The sequence below is a fragment of the Hylobates moloch genome, unplaced genomic scaffold (genome assembly GCF_009828535.3).
Source record: "Hylobates moloch isolate HMO894 unplaced genomic scaffold, HMol_V3 SCAFFOLD_13, whole genome shotgun sequence".
NCBI lineage: Eukaryota > Metazoa > Chordata > Mammalia > Primates > Hylobatidae > Hylobates > Hylobates moloch.
Window position 1 is genome coordinate 862,877 of NW_026652288.1, and position 18,116 is coordinate 880,992.

An 18,116-nucleotide genomic window follows, 5' to 3' on the forward strand; every position below is an offset into this window, starting at 1 on the left:
CTGAACTATGAGAACACATGGAGGGGAACAGCACACACTGGGGCCTGGCAAGAGGTGGGGGCCATGGTGGGAGGGAGAGCATCAGGAAAAAGTAGCTAATGGATGCTGGGCTTAATACCTAAGTGATGGGTTGACAGGTGCAGCAAACCACCATGGCACACGTTTACCAGTGTAACAAACCTGCACGTCCTGCACATGTACCCTGGAAAATTAAAAAAAAAAAAAAAAAAAAAAAAAAAAAACTTTAAAAGGAGCCAGAAGTTAAAAAGAAAATAATAGTAAAATTGACAACTTCTTTCTCAACAAAAACAAGAGAAGCTAGAAAAAATGAAATGATACCTTTAAAGTATGAAAAAGAAATTCCTGTTTAAAATTCTATAATACCCAGCAAACATGCTTCAAAAGTGAAGAAAAAAATATTTTCTGACAAAAAAGAGATAATTGTTTCCAGTAGACCAGCACTTTAAATTTATTTTTTTTGAAAAGGAAACTAAGCTTACCTACATAGTCCTTCAAGTTGACATGCACTTCTTGAGGTGATAAAAGGTTATGGGCACACTGCTGAATGAAAACAACATTTAAATAATTTCATTTATATAAATTTGTCACAAAAGATTAGCAGTGATTGCATGTGTTGTTAAATATGAGATAATTTTTATATTAGCCAGACTACTGTATTGTTGGAATTTGGGGCAATAAACACTTATCATTTTGTTGTTGTTCTTTAAAATATTTTTAATTATATGATAAACACTCCTGGCATAATATCAAGGGAAAAAAACATAGATGAAAATTTTTTAAAAGACTCAAAATCCTGTAGGAATTTTGAGACATTCTAGTTGGTTTTCTGGATGGTACTTTAATCATCTAAAAGCCAATTTGCTGTGCAGTTAGTTGACCATTGGGCCCTCTCTTATAGAGACGATTGAAAGCATTGTGGTTATTCTTTGCACTCGAGAGTGTGTTTTATAGTACACAGCAAAGTGGTAATACTAGCATTGATAGTGTCTATGGACTGGAGAATAAAACAGATGGTGCAGTTTCTTTCTTGAAAGAGGTGAGTTGGAAACTTTCTAGACTCAAAGGATTTAAGCTGCTTTGATGGCTGCATTTTCAGACTCACCAGCTTCGCTTTCATCTTCCCAGGGCCAGGCCTGATGGAGGAAAAAGCAAAGTTTGTCATGTTCAGAGCAGCCTTGTAATCACAAGAAACCCAGAGGAATGGTTTCTGTCTTTACAAGTGGATACCTCTGACCCCTGCTGCGTTAGCAACCTCTTCCTCTAGAGGTGGGGCAGGTGGTGTGTAATGTTTTCTCTCTGTCCTGACAGCTGGAGTAATTACCTGAGCTACCTTATATATTTGACAATTTTCCATGTTATTATTTGAAGCTAAATTCTAACTACCTGCTTTCCCAGAAGTCACATTTCCCATTTCTTTTTCTTCTGCCTCCTAAAAGTTGAAGCTTGCAGAGAGCTTTGGTTTCTAGTTGGTACATACCCTCTCCCAGCACCTGAGTATGGTTCACGTAGTTTAAGATTCTAAGTTCATTATTTGTACTATGCCATTTTTGTCTCAAGAATCCTTACTAAACATTTATAATGAAGGAAAAATCCCACTCACATTAATATCGTGCGTTTAGGTTTGAAAGTACAGAATCCATTGCTCTTTCACCCGTTGCTGAATCTATCGCTGCTTCTTCCCATCTTCTGCAAATTCTGTCCTGACTGGCTTGTTAATTGGTTAGTGTGCAGCTTTCCTTCAAAGAGTGCAGAGAGGGCTGCCTCCCTGGTTGCGTGCAAGTGCAAAAATGCTTTTCCTCGCCTTGGGAGATGGTGCTTTCACTCAGTGCTCTGGGTTCTCGGATTGCTGACTGGATCCTTTGAGAGCATTTAAAATGCTCACCTGTGGCTTCTGCTTCAGCTCTGCCGGTGCAAGTCTAATGTGGGACTCACTAATTTTCCTTTGTAAGAAACTTTTACCAAAAATCAATAAGGAGTTATAAGGAACAAAATATTTCTGATAGTAAATCCCTGCTTTTCTAACTTAAAAATTTCAAAAAAAAAAACTAATCAAAAAGACTGTGGTCATTGTAATTAACTGAATGAATCAAGAAGGGTATAGGAAAAAAGTCTCAAAACAAAAATTACAGAAGGTATAAGAGAACAGATGAGAAATCTGTATGATGCTCCAACCCTCCCTCAGCCTCCATTCCCCCATCCCACCTGCATTGAGTGAGAGGCCTTTCATCTAAAATCCTAGGGCGGGGATGCAAAGATGATTTGAGGTGGAGGAGAATGAGAAAGGGGCTTATATATTAGCAAAGATGAAAAATAAATTACCACACTCTTTCTGTTAAGCATGAGCATTGTGTAGAGAGTCGCATGGAAACCTCATCCACGTGGAAGCGAAGCCTCCAAGGTTCCAGGGATCTGATGAGAAACCCTGGGGAACGGCCCCCGTCTCCTCTCACCGCAAACCAACGAGAGCCAGTTCAGCGGCACAGAACTGTTAGGGACATTATTTTTGGGCAGGTAAAGCTGACTGCAGAGGAGACTTGAGGTGGACAGGGTTGGCTCTTTAAGTGGTGGATTAACCAATGTATAAAGTATACATTTATAAGGAATGAAGTCTCAAATAACATTCTAATACATAGTGAACACCCAGCAGCTTAATACTTATGAACAAGCAAGTATGAAAGACACTTCAGGCTGGGCGCAGTGGCTCAGGCTTGTAATCCCAGCACTTTGGGAGGCCGAGGCGGGCGGATCACGAGGTCAGGAGATCGAGACCACAGTGAAACCCCGTCTCTACTAAAAATACAAAAAAAAAATTAGCCGGGCGTGGTGGCGGGAACCTGTAGTCCCAGCTACTCGGAGAGGCTGAGGCAGGAGAATGGCGTGAACCCGGGAGGCGGAGCTTGCAGTGAGCCGAGATCGCGCCACTGCACTCCAGCCTGGGCGACAGAGCGAGACTCCGTCTCAAAAAAAAAAAGAAAAAAAAGAAAGAAAGACACTTCATGCCACCCTTCTGAGCCTCCGGAAAGCCCAGGTCTGTTTTCTCACGGCGCCCCTGCTTACAGAAAGTCTTCTTGCAGACAGATGCTCAGATTCCAGGTGCAACAGTCCCTGGACCCTGTGGTCCACAGAGCCGGGAGTTCAGGGCTGGTGTTTCCCGTGGACACTGAAGCAAATTAAAACAACAGAAATGTCTTGTGAATGTGGGGCTTGCCTGTGAGCGTGGGTTACACCTGTGAGTGTGAGGCACGCCCATGAATGTGGGGCACGCCCATGAATGTGGGGCACACCTGTGAGGCACGTTCTTGCCGGTCTCTGGGGCGGCAGCACCTGGTTCATTCATAGCGAGCCCGGCTCTGAGATCAAGATGGCTCAGGCAGCTCAGGCTCCTCATTGAGAACGTGGAATGGGATATGGGTGTATCCTGTGGCCCAGAACCCACCTCTGACCCTTTCATTGTGGGACGCTCGCAGGGTTGTTGCGTGTTCTGACCCTTTCGTTGTTGGACGCTCGCGGGGCTGTTGCCTGGTGCTGTGGTGGTTGCATGGCTCCTTCACCTTCCCAGACGGGCTTCCTCTCGAGAGCCGCAGACCCGACAAGGCCTCCCCACTTTGCCATCTGGGCCTGGCTCTGACCACAGCACAGAGTCGTTGCTACCGATAATAAGGCAGACCCATGACCTGGACGCCCGTTGGAATGTCATCAGCCATTCTATCATGTGTCTCTCGACCTAAACTCGCTGAGTGGACATTTCAGGTTGTTTTGGTTTTGTGTCTTTCTCACGGTCTCTATGCATTGAGCCCAGTGCTGTGTCTACAACTTTTCCTCCAAATTTAGGCCCCTCTTCTCCTTCTCCTTCTCCTTCCCTTCAGCTTCTTCTCTTTCATGCAATTTGCAGTTAGAAAATAGAGGGAGAAAATGTCTTAAATCCAGGTAGAAGAGCACTTCTTTCCAGATCTTTCAGAAACGATCTCACTTGCTTTTTATCAGTTGAAATGTGTTGGACTTGAGTTGTGTGTTCCAGGTGCCTGCGGATGCCTCTCCCTGCATGCAGCCTCCTCTGCCTCTGTGACGCTTCATTCTCCTTTCTTCTGTACAGGCTCCATCATCACCTTCCTCACCCATAGCTAAGGACCCGAGGTATGAGAAACGCTGGCTGGACACCTTGTCCGTGCCTCTGTCCATGGCTCGCATCTCAAGGTACAAAGCCGGAACGGAAAAATTAAGGTGTGTGACCGTTGTCTGAGATGAGAAAATTTTATGAACCCCGTGCACTTTTGCCAGTTCCTACAGGCCACTGGTTACTCCAAAGCGCTTGACTGTGACATTAGAAGTCAGGTATCAGAACAGTGAATTTATTACTAAGAATAGTTCTATCCAGGGCAAGGTGGCATGGTTACTTCTCACGAAACAGTCATTACTAAAAGAAATTCTATTTTTAGTTTTAGATGCTAACAGAATTAGACTGGAAATAAAGACTGACTTCTTGTCCAAGTCTCAGATGTTTCTAGAAATGCCATTTAAACTCTGTGGGCCTCTTTTTCTTCAGTAATAAAATGAGAGGGTTAGACTAGCACCTATGTTAAATAAATGCTAACTAGCTTGTGAGCTTGGTTAATTAAATAATTTCAAAGATGTAACTATAAAAGTTGATGTTTCCATAGCTTTTCGAGTAGAAAAACGTATGCTTGGCTAATTGTGCTATTTAATCACTGTGGAAAGGCCCACAAATAATGAGTCGGTGAATTTCCTTTTTCTGTTCTTAAGACAGATGTGTAGAAATAGCAAACCTTCTGTCAGCAAAGGAATTTTTTTTAATTGAGCACTGTACTTCCCACAATGTGTGTGCATCTGTGTGAATGTGTGTGGCTGTGGTGTGTGTGGTCTGTGTGAATGTGTGTGGCTATGGTGTGTATGGTGGGCAGACAGTACAACCTGAAATTCCCTTTACTGGTTCTTAGATGGAAGGAAAAGTCTAGCAAACACTGCTTTTCATGAAGGGTTAGAATTAGGTTTTCTATATTAATTGGTATTAGCTGTACAGCCTCTCACAAAGGATGTTCATGCCTGTGGAAGGATGTTTATGATCCCACTGCAGGAACAGGGACAGTAAGCTTGATTTTCAGATTTGTGTCCGTCTTTGGTAAAGGGAGACAAACCTAGTAAAAGACGTGTGTATTGCTAGAGAAATGGAAAGACAGGTAGGTGAATGTGGGTGGATAGATAGAGAGATGATAAAGTGGATGGATGGATGGATGGATAGATAGATAGACCACATATGCCATGGTGGTCCCATTAGATTGTAACAGAGCTGAACATCCCTACTGCCTGGTGACATCAACCATCATAACCTCACAGTTAAAGATATGACTCACGTGTTTGTGGTGATGCTGACACAGACAAACCTACTGCAGTGCCAATCATATAAAAGGAAACAGTAATGTCCTGGACCTTCACATTCACTCATTCCTCACTCATGGCTTCACCCAGAACAACCTCCAGTCCTGAAGGCTCTATTCATGGTGAGTTTCCTGCACAGGTGTGTCATTTTTTAACTTTTATACCCTATTTTTACTTTCACTTTTCTAAGTTTAGATGTGCTTAGATACACAGATACTTGCTTTTGTGTATTTAGATACCCCAATATGATTGTGTTACAGTTGTGTAAGTATTCAGCATAGTCACATGCTGTACAGGTTTGTAGCCTAGGACCAATAGGCTATACCATATAGCCTAGGTGTGTAGTAGCCTGTATAATCTAGGTTTCTGTAAGTGCACCCTACGATGTAAACACAATGACAAAATCGCCTAATGACACATCTCTCAGAATGTATCCCCATCATTAAATAACATCTGACTGTAGATATATAGATGAATTATTGCAGTGATAGAGGGGCTGAAATATAGATAGATTACAGAGATACAGATAGATGGATAGGTAAATAGCCATTTGTAAAATACAGCAAAATGTTTTAACAGTTCGTGCTCTCACTGTGAATTCCTTTTAAAATGTGTGCATGTGGCTTTCTTACAACACGTTTCTTTGGTTTGGGGTTAATTTGGGAACTAAGTAGAGATCTGGGCATGTATCTGTCTTGACAAAGAAGGAAATAGTGCGTGAAATGACATTTATCTATTAGCATATTTGAATTAAATGGGTTTTTAGAAAAATAGAGCCACTGAACTTCATTACACACTTCCTAGCCCATCTGCCATTGAATGTGATGAAGATTGGCCATTCTAGCTTTGGTTTAAGGATGAATTCAGGTCATAAGATGGAATGTCTCCTACTCTGAGGACAGGATAGGGTCTCTGGTTGTATTAGTCCATTTTCATACTGCTATGAAGAAAAACCTGAGACTGGGTAATTTGTAAAGGAAAAGAGGTCTAATGGACTCACAGTTCTACATGACTGGGGAGGCCTCACAACCATGTCCGAAGGCAAAGGAGAAGAAAAGGCATGTCTTCCATGGCGGCAGCAAGAGCATGTGTGCAGGGAAACTGCCCTTTATAAAACCATCAGATCTCGTGATTCTTATTCACTATCACGAGAACAGCGTGGAAAAAAACCCACCCACATGATTCAATTACCTCCCACCAGGTCCCTCCCATGACATGTGGGAATTATGGGAGCTACAACTCAGGATGAGATTTGGGCAGGGACACAACCAAACCATATCACTAGTAATTCTTAACTAAATGCAGACTTGACCACCCATTCTGGCAGCTTGAGAACATGTAGAAACACATGTGTTATTCTTGGTGACAAAATATTTTGACCCACTAAGCCATTCATACCACAATCATTGAGATAAATACATGACATCCAGGAGAATGAAATGGAACCCAAGAAGTCAGCCGATTGCCTGAGCCTCAGATTATGTTTCTGTTACAAAATCTATCACACACTGATTTGGTTTGGATCTGTGTCCCCACCCAAACCTCATGTGGAAATGTATTCCCCAATGTTGGAGGTGGGGCCTGCTGGGATTAGATCATGGGGTAGATTGTCATGAATGGGTTAGCGAAATCTCCCTTGGTGCTGTGCTTCTGACAGTGAGTGGGTTCTCCTGATATCTGGTCATTTAAAACTGTGTGTCACCTCCCCACTGTCTCTCTCTCTTGCTCCTGCTCCTACCATGTAAGGTGTCTCGCTCACCTTCTGCCTTCCACCATGATTGGAAATTTCCTGAAGCTTCCCTAGAAGCAGAAGCTGCCATGCTTCCTATGTAGACTACAGAACTGTGAGCCAGTTAAGCCTCTTTTCTTTATAAATTTCCCATTCTCCAGTATTTCTTTATAGCAGTGCAAGAACAGACCAATACACACTGTAACAGCAAACTGAAAGGTTTATAATTTTTCATAAGACAAGAATATTTTGTTTTATAAAGGCAAATATATATTACTAGCTTTGCTGACTTTTTTATGATTTTTAAGCAAGACTTAGTATGGGCAGGAAAGGGCAAATAATAAAACGCATAAGGGCTTAAGCTATGAGTTTTATAAAACCTGTTTGTTCTGAAACATATTTGTGTAAAGTCCCATTTAGAGGCTGAGATGCTGTTCTTAGCTCCGCCTTACCTGTAAGCTCCTCGGGTCTCATTTTAAAATGGATGAAAAAGAGAAGAGACATGGGTGTGTTGATCCCAGTGGATGGAGTTCTAAAATTCCTGTGTGTCTTCTCCTGAGGGCTCCTCAGTCTAAGGAGGGTAAGGAATAAGTTTAGAAATTGTCAATTCTAAATCAAACAGGTTTTAGAATCGTAAAACAAAAGCTGTAAGCTGTAGCCCAGGAGGAACCTTTAGATATCATATAATGGAAACATAAATAGGATGAAGAGGTTGGAAGCCAGCATCCTGTGTGTCCCCTCTGACTCTGTCCTTGTCCAGGTATAGGACCTCAATCTATAACCACCACCTTCTGGGTCCTTTCTAAAAATTGACAAATAATAATCATATATAATTAATGTACAATGTTATGTTTCAATACATGTTTACATTGTGGAATAATTAAATCAAGCTACTTGGCATATCAGTAACATCACATCCTTAGCATTTTTGTAGTGAAAATATTTAAAATCTACTCTTTTAGCAATTTTGAAATATACAATACAGTACTTACTCACTTGACATCATTGATTGGTCCTCAGAAACTGCAACTTGGAGTGAAAAGATGTATAAAGAAACCAATTTTCCCATAGGCTAATAGCTATAAATAAGAGTAAGATTCTGACAGCATATTTTTGGTCACAAAATATCACCAAACTTCTAAATAAAGACCAAAACACTTCAAATATTAAACATTGAAATAAATATGAGCTATGCATACATTTAAGAAAGATTAATAAAAACAAGTAAGATAATTATTTGCCCAATTATTTCATTCAGGGTTGAGGAGACTGGAGTCTGTGCTGGAAGCTCAGGGCTCAAGGTGGGCAACAGCCCCGGACAGGATGCCATCCCACTGCAGCACGGCTCACACACTCCCACAGCCACTCAGCCTGGGACCATTTGGACACAGCAATTAACCTTATCTGCACGTCTTTGTGGGGAGGAAACCAGAGTGCTTAGAAAAACCCATGCAGACACAGAGAAAACATGCAAACCTCACAAAGATATTGTTTCTTCTGTCACCTGTGATTTTGGGTCATATTCAAGAAATCATTGACCAAATAAAAGTCGTGGAGCTTTTCCCTATATTTTCTTTTAGTAGTTTTATAGTTTCAGGTCTTACATTTAAGTCCTTAATCCATTTTGAGTTGATTTTTGCATATGGTGTGAGATAAGGTTCTGGTTTCATTCTTCCACATGTGGATATCCAGTTCTCTGAACACCATATATGGAAGAGACTGTCATTTCCTCATAATATGTTCCTAGCACTTTTGTTGAAATCAATTGGCCATAGATCTGTGAGTTTATTTCTGGCTTTTTATTCTGTTCCATTGGCCAATATTTCTGTTTTATGCTTGTGCCTTGCTGTTTTGATTATTATAGCTTTGTAATATGTTTTGAAATCAGGTAGTGTGATGCCTCCATCTTTGCTTTTTATGCTCAAGATAGTTTGGATATTCAGAGTGTTTTATGGTTCCATATACATTTTAGGATTGTTTTCTATTTCTGTGAAAAATATCATTGGAATTTGATAGAGATGTCATAGAATTTGTATATCATTTTAAGTACTGTGGTATCTAAACAACATTAACTCTTCCAATCCACGAATGCAGGATATCTTTCCATTTTTTGTGTGTCATCTACAATTCCCTTTATCAATGTTGTATATTTTTCATTGTACAGATCTTTCAACTCTTTCGTTAAATTTACTCCTAGGTATTTTATATTTTTATACTACTGTAAATGGGATTGTTTTCTTAATTTCTTTTTTGTATAGTTCATTGTTAGTGAACAAAATACTACTGATTTCTGAGTGTTGTTTTGTATCCTGCAAATTTTCGAAATTCCTTTATTAAGTCTAACAGTTTTTTTGAGTCTTTAGAGTTTTCTATATATAAGCTTATGTCATCAGCAGAGACAATTTCACTCCTTCCTTTTCTATTTAGATGCCTTTTCTTTCTTTTTCCTAATTGTTCTTGTTAGCACTTCCAGTACTATGTTGTGTAGATGTGGTGAGAGTGCACATATTTATCTTGTTCTGGATTTTAAGGGAAAACCTTTCAGCTTTTCATCATTAAGTATGATATTAGATGTGGGCTTGTCACATGTGGCCTTTATTGTGTTGAAGTACATTCCTTTCATACCTAATTTGTTGAGAGCTTTGATGATGAAAGGATAATGAATTTTGTCAATTTTTTTCTGCATCTGTTGATACAATGTTATGGTTTTTGTCTTTCATTTTGTTGATATGGCAAATTAGATTTATTGATTTGCATGTGTTGAACCTTCCTTGCATCCAAGGCATGAATCCCACTTGATCATGGTGACTGATCTTTTTAACGTGCTATTGAATTCAGGTAACTAGTGTTTTGATGAAGATGTTTGGACGTATGTTCATCAAGGATATTGGCCTGTAATTTTTGTTTCTTGTAAGGTTCTCATCTGGCTTTGGTATTAGGATAATGCTGGCCTCATAAAGGTGAGTTTGGAAGTGTTCCCTACTCTTCAATATTTTTGTGAAGAATTGGTATAAGTTTTTCACTATTTATTTGGTAGAATTCAGCAGTGAAGTCATCTGGTCTTCAGCTTTTCTTTGATGAAAGATTTATTATTTTTGTTAATTATTATTACTGATTTGATCTCCTTACCTGTTATTAGTTTATTTAGATGATCTATTTCCTCTTAATTCCATCGTGATAGGTTGTATGTTTCTAGGAATTTTTTTTTAACATTTTTAAAAGCATGTTTTACACTAATTCTTTTTTTTCCTTTTTTTTCTTTTTATATTTTAAGTTCTAGGATACATGTGCACAACGTGCAGTTTTGTTACATATGTATACATGTGCCATGTTGGTGTGCTGCACCAATTAACTCGTCATTTACATTAGGTATATCTCCTAATGCTATCCCTCCCCCCTCCCCCAACCCCACGATAGGCCCTAGTGTGTGATGTTCCCCTTTCTGTGTCCAGGTGTTCTCATTGTTCAATTCCCACCTATGAGTGAGAACATGCGGTGTTTGGTTTTTTGTCCTTGTGATAGTTTGCTGAGAAGGATGGTTTCCAGCTTCATTCATGTCCCTACAAAGGCCATGAACTCATCCATTTTTATGGCTGCATAGTATTTCATGGTGTATATGTGCCACATTTTCTTAATCTAGCCTATCAGTGATGGACATTCGGGTTGGTTCCAAGTCTTTGCTATTGTGAATAGTGCCACAATGAACATATGTGTGCATGTGTCTTTATAGCAGCATGATTTATAATCCTTTGAGTATATACCCAGTAATGGGATGGCTGGGTCAAATGGTATTTCTAGTTCTAGATCCTTGAGGAATTGCCACACTGTCTTTCACAATGGTTGAACTAGTTTACAGTCCCACCAACAGTGTAAAAGTGTTCCTATTTCTCCACATCCTCTCCAACACCTGTTGTTTCCTGACTTTTTAATGATGGCCATTCTAACTGGTGTGAGATGGTATCTCACTGTGGTTTTGATTTGCATTTCTCTGATGGCCAGTGATGATGAGCATTTTTTCATGTGTTTTTTGGCTGCATAAATGTCTTCTTTTGAGAAGTGTCTGTTCATATCCTTCGCCCAGTTTTTGATGGGGTTGTTTGTTTTTTTCTTGTAAATTTGTTTGAGTTCTTTGTAGATTCTGGATATTAGCCCTTTGTCAGATAAGTAGGTTGCAAAAATTTTCTCCCATTCTGTAGGTTGCCTGTTCACTCTGATGGTAGTTTCTTTTGCTGTGCAGAAGCTCTTTAGTTTAAATAGATTCCATTAGTTTAATTAGATCTCATTTGTTGATTTTCTCAGTTTATCTAATCTGTTGACATATAATTGTCCAGGGCCCGTGCAGCATCTGCAGTGGGATGGGAACCCGCCAGCATGTTGGAGGCACAGACAGGCGAGTCCCTCTGGGTCCTTGTGTGAATAGTAGTAATGTGGTTAGGCTTTGTGTCTCCACCCAAGTCTCATCTTGAATTGTAATCTTCATGTTCCCACATGCCTAGGGAGAGACCTGGTGGGAGATGATTGGATCATGGGGGTAGTTCCCCCATATTGTTCTCATGATAGTGAGTGAATTCTCATGAGATCTGATGGTTTTATAAGGGGCTCTTTCCCTTCCACTCCTCACTCTTCTCTCTCCTGCTGCCATGTGAAGAAGGGCCAAGCTTGCTTCCCCTTCACCCTTCACCCTTCATTGTTGCTGTGGGGAATATGAGCAGGAGGACTTCCCATTCCACCATGTGCCGAAATCACTCTTGGGTATTTTGTTTTGTTAAGTAATTAGACCAATGATGGTTGAGGTTCCTTAGTTTTCTCAGTTCTTTTTTTTTTTTTTTTTTTAAAGAGTCTGTAAAGAATAGATGCATACTTAAGTCTAATTCATTTTAAATATGTATTTATATGATACAAATCACATGTAATAAGTGCAACTGTTTTTATTTCCATTTGCCTCCAACATGTTACAAGCCCATGCACTGGCAGAAGTTATTTTCCTCCATTCCATTTTCAGATCAAGCTTATACTCAAGTGGTTCTTTGGTAAATGGGAACTATGCATTTGGATAAATTGTGTCATTGTGAATGAGGATTAAATCATTGGCTACACAGTACCAGAAAAGATTGTTCACTAAGAATTTGAAGGGAGAATATTGAGATGAAACTAAAAAAGACATAGAAACATAAGCATTCTTCCTAATGGACATCAGCAGATGCCACAGAATAGGGCTTTCCCTCAAGTTCTCCAACAGGAAAATAATCCCTGTCCTGCATTACAGGTGACTTAGCATAATCATGCAATCCTGACTGCTGGCTTAGTTATGCAGACATTTCTCTGACATCAGGTGAAGAAAAGCATTATTGATGGGGTGGCCATCGTGGTGGAGATGCTAGAGTTTTGACTGTCTTTACCATATCAGTTTTCTATTGCCATGTAACAAACCCGTGCAAATTTAGAGCAGGTAACACAAGACTGTTTTATTATCTCACAGTTCTCATGGGTCAGGAGTCCGGCAGTGCCTGGCTGGTCATCTGCTTGGGATCTCACCAGGCTGAAATCAAGGTGTCAGCTGGGCTGTGTTCCCATCTTCAAGGCTCACTCAGGGTTGCTGGCAGAATTCAGTCCCTTGACTTTATAGGGCTCCGTTCCCCACCTTTGTCAGCCAAGGGCTGCTCTCCACCACCAGAGACCACCACGTTCATTGACATGGTCACCCTCTGCCCTCAAGCCAGCAGCAGGTAACAGGTAACCCCATGAGCCTCCAGTCTATGACTTCCTTCACTCTGACCTGTAGACCCGGACATAAAGGGCCGTGTGCTCAGGCTGTACCCCTGCATAAATCTCCCTAACTCAAGGTCAGCTGAGTTGAGACGTTGATTGCATTTGCAGAATCCCTTCACAGAAACACCTAGTTTCTGTTGATTGAATAACTGGAGCAGATGTTTCCACCAAGGTCTGAGAACGGGGCTGCCTTAGAACTCTGCCTGCTCTAGTGTCTCAACGTCTGTTTCACTCTGGAAAGCCCATAGCATGTCCACGCTTCTTAGAAATTCATCCTTTTAAAACAAAAGTGGCTTGGATGATGGCTGGCTGTTCTTCCACGTGGTACCATTGGACAAAGCTGGATTTGCGCCAGGCTCCTGCCCATTGCATGTGTGTTTCAGAAAATAAAGAGTGAAGAAATACTTAAGAACAAGAGAAATGTCTGTGCTTGAAAAGTATCCACAATCATTTTGCAAGTGAGGAAGCTTCACGACAGAGGCTCAGAAAAGAGGAAGAGCTGTGGTGTCTCTGGGATGTGCCCCTGGGGAAGCAGGTGGTATGAAGGAATAGTACGGGGATAGGAACTAAGAGATTTCTAATCCCGCTTCACCCTCTTGGGGCCATGACCTAGATAACTCATGGGGGCTCTTGTGATGGCTTCTTTGCCGGTTTAACCAAGTAGGGTGGGAGATGATATAATACTTTACTGCTTTCTAAGATAGTTTATGAAGGTAACAAAAAATAAAACTGTACGTTTAAAGGAGCTTTGAAGCAGCAGGAGTTCAGTGATTTTTAATTGTGATGCGGTTTGGGTCTGGGTTTCCACCCAAATCTCATGTTGAAATATAATCCCCAGTGCTGGAGGTGGGTCCTGGTAGGAGGTGACTGGATCATGGGGCAGATTTCTCATGAGTCGTTTAGCACCAACCCCTCGGTACTGTTGTGATAGTGAGTTGGTTCTCATGAGAACCAGCTGTTTAAAAGTGTATGGCACCTGCCCCCTTTCCTTACAACTCCTGCTATGCCCATGCCAAGTGCTGGCTCCCCCTTTGCCTTCCGCCATGATTGTAAGTGTCCTGAGGCCTCCCCAGAGTCCCGGTAGATGCCGCCATGCTTCCTGTACAACCTGTGCCACCAGAGCCAAGGAAGCTTCTTTTCCTTATAAATTATCCAGTCTTGCGTATTTCTCTATGGCAATGTGAGAATGGACTAATACCAATTGTTTGTGGAATAAGGAATGACTGAACAGAAGGAAGGAAATTCAGATTTGAGTGATTATCCCCAAAGATGAGCGATTAACCAGCTCCAGAATCTCTGTCCCACAGAATTACTGTGCATCACTTTGCAACTCTTTACAGGGGGAGCTGCCTTTTATTTACCTGCTCACAGGAGCCCTGTCCATGCCTCTTGTTTTAGGTAGGCCTCAAATCGATTAAAAGTAATTGACTTTCTTTTTTTCTAAAACATAGAAGGAAAGAAAGGGAAAGGAGGGGACAGGAGGGGAGAGGAGGGGAAGTGGAGAGGGAGAGGGAGAGGGAAAGGGAGGGAGTTAAGCAGTAAGGGAGGAAGAGACAAAACCCACAACTTAGGGGTCTTTTTGCCCCACATCTATCGTGTTTTTTTAAAATACAATGAAATTATGTTTTGTGAGTCACAGTAAAATTTCATTTGCTTTGTAGGCACTCACCTTATTTCAGAAGAAAAAGGCAGATGGGCTCTGTAGTAGTCATAATGGAAACAGACCTACTGCAGATAAGCAGATTTTGAAAAGTGATACTACAAGTCAGAATGATACTGCTAAATACTCCAATTTGTTTTGCAAAGGAGAGTATCATGTTTAAATAATCATACCAAAAAGAATCCCGTGGTGAGTTTTCTGGAGTTCGTCCATCCCGAGAGCACAGCACTCGGTGCTCTGAGCTCGCGCGTCCCACACACAGGGCACTCCTTCCCCGGGCTGCCAGGGAGACAGCGTCCTGGCGGCTGTGGTGCCTCAGGAAAGGGGGCTTGTTCTGGAATTTGGGAATGTGTTGGGTGGTTCTAGGAAGGGCCAGGAGATCAGGGCTCGCCCTGCACTGGGTGCCGTCAAGAGCGTGGGCTGTGTCAGCAGCGTCTGGCTTAATTTCTTTTTTGTTGTTGTTGTTTTGTTTTTATTATTATACTTTAGGTTTTAGGGTACATGTGCACAATGTGCAGGTTTGTTACATATGTATCCATGTGCCATGTTGATTTCCTGCACCCATTAACTCGTCATTTAGCATTAGGTATATCTCCTAATGCTGTCCCTCCCCCCTCCCCCAACCCCACAACAGTCCCCGGAGTGTGATGTTCCCCTTCCTGTGTCCATGAATTCTCATTGTTCAGTTCCCACCTATGAGTGAGAACATGTGGTGTTTGGTTTTTTGTCCTTGCGATAGTTTACTGAGAATGGTGGTTTCCAGCTTCATCCATGTCCCTACAAAGGACATGAACTCATCATTTTTTATGGCTGCATAGTATTCCATGGTGTATATGTGCCACATTTTCTTAATCCAGTCTATCGTTGTTGGACATTTGGGTTGGTTCCAACTCTTTGCTATTGTGAATAGTGCCGCAATAAACATACGTGTGCATGTGTCTTTATAGCAGCATGATTTATAGTCCTTTGGGTATATACCCAGTAATGGGATGGCTGGGTCAAATGGTATTTCTAGTTCTAGATCCCTGAGGAATCGCCACACTGACTTCCACAATGGTTGAACTAGTTTACAGTCTCACCAACAGTGTAAAAGTGTTCCTATTTCTCCACATCTTCTCCAGCACCTGTTGTTTCCTGATTTTTTAATGATGGCTATTCTAACTGGTGTGAGATGGTATCTCACTGTGGTTTTGATTTGCATTTCTCTGATGGCCAGTGATGATGAGCATTTTTTCATGTGTTTTTTGGCTGCATAAATGTCTTCTTTTGAGAAGTGTCTGTTCATGTCCTTTGCCCACTTTTTGATGGGGTTGTTTGTTTTTTCCTTGTAAATTTGTTTGAGTTCATTGTAGATTCTGGATATTAGCCCTTTGTCAGATGAGTAGGTTGCAAAAATTTTCTCCCATTCTGTAGGTTGCCTATTCACTCTGATGGTAGTTTCTTTTGCTGTGCAGAAGCTCTTTAGTTTAATTAGATCCCATTTGTCAATTTTGGCTTTTGTTGCCATTGCTTTTGGTGTTTTAGACATGAAGTCCTTGCCCGTGCCTATGTCCTGAATGGTATTGCCTAGGCTTTCTTGTAGGATTTTAATGGTTTTAGGTCTAATGTTTAAGTCTTTAATCCATCTTGAATTAATTTTTGCATAAGGTGTAAGGAAGGGATCCAGTTTCAGCTTTCTCCATATGGCTAGCCAGTTTTCCCAGCACCATTTATTAAATAGGGAATCCTTTCCCCATTTCTTGTTTTTGTCAGGTTTGTCAAAGATCAGATAGTTGTAGATATGCGGCATCATTTCTGAGGGCTCTGTTCTGTTGCATTGATCTATGTCTCTGTTGTGGTACCAGTACCATGCTGTTTTGGTTACTGTAGCCTTGTAGTATAGTTTGAAGTCAGGTAGCGTGATGCCTCCAGCTTTGTTCTTTTGGCTTGGGATTGACTTGACGATGCGGGCTCTTTTTTGGTTCCATATGAACTTTAAAGTAGTTTTTTCCAATTCTGTGAAGCAAGTCATTGGTAGCTTGATGGGGATGGCATTAAATCTATAAATTACCTTGGGCAGTATGGCCATTTTCACGATATTGATTCTTCCAACCCATGAGCATGGAATGTTCTTCCATTTGTTTGTATCCTCTTTGATTTCATTGAGCAGTGGTTTGTAGTTCTCCTTGAAGAGGTCCTTCACATCCCTTGTAAGTTGCATTCCTAGGTATTTCATTCTCTTTGAAGCAATTGTGAATGGGAGTTCACTCATGATTTGGCTCTCTGTTTGTCTGTGATTGGTGTACAAGAATGCTTGTGATTTTTGCACATTGATTTTGTATCCTGAGACTTTGCTGAAGTTGCTAATCACCTTAAGGAGATTTTGGGCTGAGACAATGGGGTTTTCTAGATATACAATCATGTCATCTGCAAACAGGGACAATTTGACTTCCCCTTTTCCTAATTGAATACCCTTTATTTCCTTCTCCTGCCTGATTGCTCTGGCTAGAACTTCCAGCACTATGTTGAATAGGAGTGGTGAGAGAGAGCATCTCTGTGACATACCAGAATCTCTGGGACACGTTCAAAGCAGTGTGTAGAGGGAAATTTATAGCACTAAATGCCCACAAGAGAAAGCAGGAAAGATCCAAAATTGACACCCTAACATCACAATTAAAAGACTAGAAAAGCAAGAGCAAACACATTCAAAAGCTAGCAGAAGGCTAGAAATAACTAAAATCAGAACAGAACTGAAGGAAATAGAGACACAAAAAACCCTTCAAAAAATTAATGAATCCAGGAGCTGGTTTTTTGAAAAGATCAACAAAATTGATAGACCGCTAGCAAGACTAATAAAGAAGAAAAGAGACAAGAATCAAATAGATGCAATAAAAAATGAAAAAGGGGATATCACCACCGATCCCACAGAAATACGATCTACCATCAGAGAATACTACAAACACCTCTATGCAAATAAACTAGAAAATCTAGAAGAAATGGATAAATTCCTGGACAAATACACCCTCCCAAGACTAAACCAGGAAGAAGTTGAATCTCTGAATAGACCAATAACAGGTTCTGAAATTGTGGCAATAATCAATAGCTTACCAACCAAAAAGAGTCCAGGACCTGATGGATTCACAGCCGAATTCTACCAGAGGTACAAGGAGGAACTGGTACCATTCCTTCTGAAACTATTCCAATCGATAGAAAACCAGGGAATCCTCCCTAACACATTTTATGAAGCCAGCATCGTCCTGATACCAAAGCCTGGCAGAGACATAACCAAAAAAGAGAATTTCAGACCAATATCCTTGATGAACATTGATGCAAAAATCCTCAATAAAATACTGGCAAACCGAATCCAGCAGCACATCAAAAAGCTTATCCACCATAATCAAGTGGGCTTCATCCCTGGGATGCAAGGCTGGTTCAACATACGCAAATCAATAAATGTAATCCAGCATATAAACAGAACCAAAGACAAAAACCACATGATTATCTCGATAGATGCAGAAAAGGCCTTTGACAAAATTCAACAACCCTTCATGCTAAAAACTCTCA

General features: G+C 40.9%; 1 protein-coding gene across 7 annotated transcripts in view; it reads left to right on the forward strand.

Moving 5' to 3' along the window:
• Nucleotides 1-18,116, forward strand: part of SNTG2 (syntrophin gamma 2) — a 383,441-nt gene that overhangs the window by 230,727 nt on the left and 134,598 nt on the right. For all 7 annotated transcript variants that reach the window (XM_032172122.2, XM_032172124.2, XM_058426468.1 and 4 more), the window contains exon 9: nt 4,115-4,242. In XM_032172122.2, the coding sequence (XP_032028013.1) occupies nt 4,115-4,242 (128 nt within the window). The remainder of the gene's footprint in view (nt 1-4,114; nt 4,243-18,116) is intronic.